Source organism: Cyprinus carpio, chromosome A10 (assembly GCF_018340385.1).
Source record: "Cyprinus carpio isolate SPL01 chromosome A10, ASM1834038v1, whole genome shotgun sequence".
NCBI lineage: Eukaryota > Metazoa > Chordata > Actinopteri > Cypriniformes > Cyprinidae > Cyprinus > Cyprinus carpio.
This window is the reverse complement of record NC_056581.1, coordinates 16,540,944-16,548,439: the sequence shown is the minus strand read 5'-3', so window position 1 is coordinate 16,548,439 and position 7,496 is coordinate 16,540,944. Positions and strand designations below refer to the sequence as shown.

Here is a 7,496-nt window from a genome sequence, read left to right as displayed (position 1 = left end):
TGAACAACAAAAGAGCAGGTACCATCTCTGATCGTCTGAGAGACAAAGAAAAATTAACCTCCATCCAGGACCCTATAGGTGACGCGTCCTCTTAACTTGATTCAGTTAGACAGCCTCATCTACAGATCGGTATGCAGTGTCTTTACAGGTTGATAATCCAGTAAGACTATAATGCTTCCCATGACAGTAAGGCCTTCAGTGGGGCCGCCGATATATACATGCCCAAATCTGTTCTTTCATTTACTTTTTCATCCATATTTGCAAGATATCACATTTGCACTGATAAACAACAGCTTTCTTAGCAATATTTTCTTCACAATGTCTATGTTTGCATTTCCACACTAGCTGCTTAGACAGAGTTTCCTCTAAGAGCCGTACCCTTGATCCTATGATGCTAACATCCAACACAGACCCTCCTCGTGGCCATCAGGAATCCCCCCGTGGGCGAGCCTGTGCTTTATTCCGAGCTCCAGTTATCCTCAGGGGTCCCCAGGCACCGCCGGGGCCATGGCTAACCCAGGCACGGTGTCAGCAATTCGTCTGAGATGCCACGAGTTCATGATACACCTCAGCTCAGGAGGAGATCCACACATGATGAGAGAAGTGTGGGGTCATGGAGTTCACAGTAACTAGAGACTCTGGCTGTCAGACTCAACAGAGAAAACCTGACGGAACACACACGTTTTCGAGCTTTATAACATAGCCTTCTGTTGTTTTTATATAAAGCTTACTGAATTACAGACTGCCTAAAAATTTTTTTTTTTTTTTCTAGAAACGTTAGAAATGCAGATTTCTTCTAAAAAAAAGTTTTTGTCAGGTTTACCTCACTTCTGAGGACAATTTTAAGTAGCCTAAATCCACACACGGATAAAAATAAATAAAACGCTTCAACAACCTGATTAATTTTTTTATTATTATTTTGTAGCCTGATTTAGAGAAACTACAATATGAAAATCCAAATATTTGTGCTGCTTGCGGGTACTTTTCAGTAGACCTACAAAAGAGTCTGAAAGGCCAGTTTTGTTTCGCGCATGCGTATTTCCATACACTGTAGCTATATATAATTAGGATGACGTGCCTAATAATTAGAACCGTCACAAAGGTCAGAAGACAAAAATCGGTTTAAATTAAATCGATAAATAATAAATGAATCCTTATTAAGTCCATATTAAGTGACGATAAATTATTACAAACTGTGTATAAACGTAAGTTAGGGAGATCATTTATGTCTAAAACGATCTATTTATACAACATAATCAGTTTTACGTGTTAATGTGGGCTATTTTTATTATTATTATTATTTTATGTATTCATTCATTCAAAGAAAAGACGCTTAGTCTTTACTTTTCTAGACTGGAAACTTCTGTTAGAAAGAAAACGCTTGATGAAAAAAGTAAGTTGATCAGAAAAAAAAAAAAAAGTAGTTTAGTCTACTTGTAGTAGGGTGGCCATATGCGCCGTTCATACGGGACACGTCCGGCCAGGATTTTAATATTGCCTAAAATATCCAGGTTTTGGCTGTTTGCCCTGTGCAGGTCGATCGTTGTGTGACATTTATGTGAGCAGAGCAGACGGCTCCTTGTGCTTTCGAATCGCTCTCGCACCTACTTTGGTGTCTTTTTTGATCGGTGCACAGCGACGCTTCAAGTCAAACTAACGAACAAACACGTGCGCATATTTGCATCGCTTTGATCGTTCCCTGTAGAGCGCACCTTCTCACGCGCAGCCTCGCGATTGGTCGAATATGTACAATACCTGCATGTTATTGGTCAAACTGCTTTGGATGTTTTATGCAAAATTAAAATCCTAGCCAGGACGTAACCCGTATTAACTTGTAGCCCTTATGAAGCTATTGCAAAGATATCAGTACAGAAGTATTATGCATTATATATAAAACATAATATATTTATGTACCATCATAAATAAAAACGAATTTCTTTGCTGCCTGTAGCCTGGAATATCTGGAATATGAAAGATGAACAAGCAGTTTGTTTGAGATATGAGATTTGGAGATTAAAATACAGCACATATACAGGCCAATTACAGTGAATCTGGTTTCTTTGAAAGCAGATCTGAGTCATGTGATAAGATCACAGAGCTTTCTGACACCAAAACATATCCCACCTGTCCAGGTTATCATCGGTCTAGGAATTAAGAACTGTTTTGTCTGTCTCTATTATATAAAATTACAATGTTTCTGATAAACATAAGCCTTTAAAGTCCAAACGATCTTTCTTTTTCATAAGGTTGATTAAAAACTCGTCCAGATATGCGAGTTACCTATTTGAAATAGTGGCATTTTATTTATTTAGGCTTATAAGATATGACACTGTGAATATATATATTTCTGACTCGATTCAAATTTGACTTTCCCCCGAACGTGTTTTATATATTTATAGGCTATAACCTATTTCATGAACTTGCTGAAAGCAAAAACATTTTTCGTCTATAAATGGCTTATGAACGTCAATAAAGTTCACAGTATTGAGTTTTTCTACTTAATATTTTTCTACTTTATTAATAAACCTATAGCTTAGGCCTATATCTAATGATAAACTTTGCGTGTTAAACTGTGAATTAAATGACTGTATATATACACTACAGCAAAATTATTAATTTTGTGTAAATATTTAAAGCCACAGTGATGAATAATTGATATTACGATGATTTTGAAAAAAATGAACATCAGTTTGTCTCTCAAAGTTATGAAAACTATCTTTATTAGCAAAAGTACAAACAAAAGCACATTTACGCACGAAATGATTAATGAAAATTGTTTAATCAAATGTTGCATCGTACATGAAATCCTACAGCCCCCCATTGCCCACCCTGACAGCCCAAAAAAGTCCTCTGCAGGTTTGAAGTGTAATATTTTTTACCGAGAAAAATGCTGGAAAATACACCAATAACATTTATTGTCGAGCCCCAGAAAACCTTAAGTGCTGTGGTTGATTGTTTCGATCATGTGTACAGGAAGTTGATGAGCAGAAAAATAAATACAGCAAAATAAATAAATGTTTAATCCATTGTCTCCGCTTCTCAGTTAAACAAACGTGTTTTTTTTTTTTTCCACGTTTAACACCAGTTATTTCTGTTATTTTGGATCAATGCATATCCCCTCGTTCAAAAAACTAAATTTGCAATTAAAATGGACAATTACATTGTTTAATAAATGAATCAAAAGTTAATTTATAAAGTATTTTTATGGCACATGTCATAGTTTACTGTTAAAAGTAGAGATCATGAGAAAGAGAGTAAAGATCTTCACATTTTCACGAATATCATTGCTATATAAACCGACACTTAGAGAGAGTTTCTGCATCCTCCGTGACTTAGTTTTTTATGTCTGTAAATGCTCACCAAATGTCCCCATCTTCATCTTCCTCTCACTGAATGGACATGTAGGGCCAGTTGAAACTGCTCCCAGATAGCAGCATATCCCTGATGAGCGTTTCAATGGGCGTTTTACCCACCAGTCGAACGAAGAAAAGCTGTTCTATGACGGAGGAGGACACCATCCGGAGCGCGGGGAGTCTCAGCAGCAGCTTGCCGAAGCGCGTGGGCTGGTTCGGGTACTGACTCCTCACATACTCCTCCAGAGCACACTGAGATTTCTCCTGAAGACCTTCTATGTGCGGTACGTCTGAAAGGCCGCATGCATCTGCATAAAAAAATGAATATAGCCATTAAACACACACCATTCAAAAGAATAACATCTCTGACATGTTTACATAAATCTTCACTGTAAATATGCACAATGTTTAACATGGTTCAGAAAAACAGAAATAGTAAAATATAAAGCGTTTGCATTCATTTATTTTCTTAGTGAAACACAGAAGTATTCATTCAGTATTCAGTCTAAATGTCTTTGTCAAAGGAGTTTGACCCACAACCTAGGCTAAATTAAGTCTGTAGACAAATATTTTTTATTCAAGAACGCATTAGCCACGTTAAACAAATGTACATTGTGCATTTCAGTTTAATTTCTTAATGCTTCTCATTATTTGCGATTAAATACGCATGAATGCAACGAATTAACGAAACGAATTAAGCTGTATAGGATATATTTAAAAACTTTAATAGAAATTTCTTAGAGAGTCATTTAAACAATAGTAAGAGGAAACGCCTCAAAATAATAGTTTGGGCCACACTTTTTATTTATTTATTTATTTATTTATTTATTATTTAATATTATATACTAGCAATTCATTGTTCTTCACTATACTTTAGGAAAACAAACATCAGCGTGTGAATTTTAAAGGGTCTGTCATCAGCCTATTTTCTTGGCGCATTCGGTCAACCAATCTTGTGGTACAGTTTTAATCAAAACAAAACATTTTATTTATATTTGTGGTGTGTAAATTCATAATAAAATTAAAATTAAACTACATCTGTTTTGTCAATGAATCCCATTATTGGAACGAAGTACCCGCGTACTCCAATGTCTGCATACTGTTGCTATAGTAACGCCCTAGTCTAAGCGAGTTTCAGTTTAAAACTTGTAATCGAACTTTGGTTTCGTGGGCTAAACTTTGTTTGAACGTTCCTTAAACGTTGTGAAAACGTAGCCTAATTATATTCAAAATTATATTTGAGAATGCCTTTTGGTTTTGACATTTATTTTTGACGGGATTCAAGTCTTAATGGGGGATGGGGTTGTGTAACAATGCAATTGTTGCAATTGCTAATTGTTTTAAATTATGAAAGCAGTTCATACACTATATGTTCAGTTCTGAAGGACTATATATTAAATATGTGTAGGCCTACTTTTAAAATTAATTTGTCACAACAAAAGGAACATTTAAAATGAACATTTATACCTCAAACATTAATGTTGTGTACAGATGTAACTTGTCAAACATAATCTAATTTAACTATTATTACTGAGTAATGCTGATTTTATATTCTTATTCAAAATGTTAATATCATGGAACTACCATTAGCCTATTTTTAAACAACCTACACGCCTTTAATTTGAATGTACGCAGATGGTACTTTTGACAGATTGAAACAAACTTTGCGGAACAAATAGGATTATGTTATAGACAAGCTCATTAAACTGTACTTTACTTGATCTTGAATCATTCGGGCCTACCTGATGTGAACAGCACTATTGCTTTGGCACAGCTGTATTCGGCGGAGTCCACCTGCAGGGCCTTCAGTTTCTCCACCTGTTCCTGGAAGAATCGGATATGATCCATGAAGGCTACGACCCGGTCCGCGGACATCGGGGACGCGTGAAGCCCAGCAGCTGCGAGGAGAGAAGCCGCGTGGAGAGGCATGGAGCACTGCGCAGCGTTCAGCACGAAAAGTTCACTCCAGGTGAGTCTCAGGAGAGACACCTGATCTGTGATTTGGAGATCAGGAAAGAAAGGGATGTTCCTGGCCCATTCCACCGCACTGAAGAGCAAACGAGCCGCCAGCTCGCAGATGTTTTCAATGCCCATGATGTTACCCGACTGCATGCACTGGTTTCCATATCTGGAGGTTGGATATGGCTCGGCCCGAAGAAGGAGAGATATGTACCCGGATAGGTAGCATTGGCCATTTAGCGGATCTCCATTGGTCAGCGCGTAATGGCTCGGGTTTGGCTGGTTCGGCGGCATTCTTCCTCTCTGAACCGCTATCAAAACAGAAATAGACGGAGAAGAAATGTGCATAGAAATGACAACGTGAATAAACACACATTTCTCATCTTTCTCTATGAAGGCTAGATTACACTCTCAGAAAAAAGGTACAAATGCTGTCACTGGCGCTGTACCCTTTCAAAAGTAACTTCTAAAAGTGTATGCACTGCAATCAAATGAAGTCTATCTATATATCTATCTATCTATCTATCTATCTATCTATCTATCTATCTATCTATCTATCTATCTATCTATCTATCTAAAACATGCTGTTTACACAATTAACTGCAAGTGCAATCAATATAGAACATGAAAACACAAAACTGAAGGAAAATAATAATTAATATGAAATCTGTTCCTATGCAATAACGTAACGTTTCCTGTTCAGTGGTAGAATGCAGACTAACCCAGTAGTCTTGAGTAAATATTTGCTTAAAAGTTGCTTTAGAAATAAGGTTATATTATTACATGCAGAATAATTTTAAAATGCTTTTTAATTGTAAGAGCTTTTTGTGTTCAGAAGCTAAATCCTTTAATTGTATTGCTCTTGGCCTAGAGCTACAAGTTATACAGAATGCAAGCTATATAAAACGTTAATTAATGTTATGTTATATTAATTTAAAATATGATTTAAAAAAGACTTTGTTTTTATATCTATTATAATCTATTTATCTTTCTTTCTTTCTTTCTTTTTCTTTTCTAAATGCAAGTTTATGTAGGCTTCAAATGACGAAATCCACTGCACACTCACCTTCTCGTCTCATGCCCACTTTCAGGCATTTCTTCAGGCGGCAGTACTGGCACTGGTTCCTGTGGTGCTGGTCCACCGGGCAGCTTCTGTTGGCACGGCACGTGTACGTTAAGTTCCGCCGAACGCTCCGCTTAAAGAAACTTTTGCATCCCTCACAGGTGAACTGTCCGTAGTGCTTCCCGCTGGATTTATCCCCGCAAACCACGCATTCAATGTGCTGCTGATTCTGCGCTGAGTTCTGTCCTTTATCCTCCGCGGAAGGCAGTCCGGTGTTTGGAGAGTCCGCGGCTGCGCTCAGGCGGTGGTGATGGTGGTGGTCTCCCCCTGGTCCGCTCTGATCATCCAGAGATCCCGCTGGTGCCAGTTCTTCCTGCGGATCTTTCCACACGCTCATCACCATGGCCATGGCTGGACTGCGAACCTTTTACGCGTCTTTCAGAATTTTTCAAGATGAAGAAGGCTGGTCGTGTTTTATCCATGCAGAAGAACCAATTGATATGGAAAGCGCATCGATGAGACTGAAGATATATGTGTACCAACAAGATCAGACAGCCAGATTGGATATAAAATGATCACGCCGGTAGTCCGTGCTGGTGGTATCTTCGTGCGTAAAAGGGACAATCGGAAACCCCAAATTAATCAGATCCGAGGAGAGCAGAGACGCGGCGTAGCGTAGCCTTCTGTTGGCATGATTGACATAAGCATGAATGGAAGACTTCAACTTTAAAGAAAAACAGGAGTATCCGTGAGAACAGAGCTGAACGGACTCAACTTTGGCATGATGCTGATCCAAATGACCACACCTTCACTTCACTCTTACGCGCTTCGGTGGTGGTCCATTGAATGGTTTTTATTATGGACCCCATCAGGTATTAAAGCACAGAAGTGGGCGGTTCCTTTAAGCTCGGAAGCTCTTTTTGATTGGCCATTTAGTTCACATCCTTCCATAGGCGGCTGAATGCAATTATGTGCTTCAAGTCACTTTTAGCAAACACTGAAACTTTTATGTATTTGTATTACTTTCTCACATTGGATAAGAATAGGATTTAACATTTAACCGTTCAAAAGCTAGGTTGTGCCTTTTATCTTTACCACTATCTTTATTGAATTAATTCTCC

At 37.9% G+C, this 7,496-nt stretch overlaps 1 protein-coding gene across 2 annotated transcripts; it reads right to left on the bottom strand.

The window, feature by feature from the left end:
- Positions 1 to 3,070: 3,070 nt before the first annotated feature.
- On the bottom strand, positions 3,071 to 7,245 carry LOC109073070 (nuclear receptor subfamily 2 group F member 1-B-like). Of its 2 annotated transcripts, none has more exons than XM_019089242.2 (3): positions 6,379 to 7,245; positions 5,096 to 5,623; positions 3,071 to 3,661 (listed from the first exon to the last, which is right to left on the bottom strand). In XM_019089242.2, the coding sequence occupies exons 1-3, from the start codon at positions 6,782 to 6,784 to the stop codon at positions 3,387 to 3,389; spliced, it is 1,209 nt and encodes a 402-aa protein (XP_018944787.1). In that variant the 5' UTR covers positions 6,785 to 7,245; the 3' UTR covers positions 3,071 to 3,386. The 2 variants fall into 2 exon arrangements, with proteins under 2 accessions (XP_018944787.1, XP_042621379.1); XM_042765445.1 differs by having other exon boundaries at positions 5,096 to 5,620.
- Between the last annotated feature and the right edge of the window lie 251 nt (positions 7,246 to 7,496).

Coding starts and splice junctions, on each gene's coding strand:
- LOC109073070 (XM_019089242.2), bottom strand. CDS start 6,784: ATGGCCATGGTGATGAGCGTGTGGAAAGATCCGCAGGAAGAACTGGCA. Junction 5,624..6,378: donor AGTGGGCATGAGACGAGAAG/GTGAGTGTGCAG, acceptor CTGTTTTGATAG/CGGTTCAGAGAGGAAGAATG. Junction 3,662..5,095: donor AATAGTGCTGTTCACATCAG/GTAGGCCCGAAT, acceptor TTTTTTATGCAG/ATGCATGCGGCCTTTCAGAC.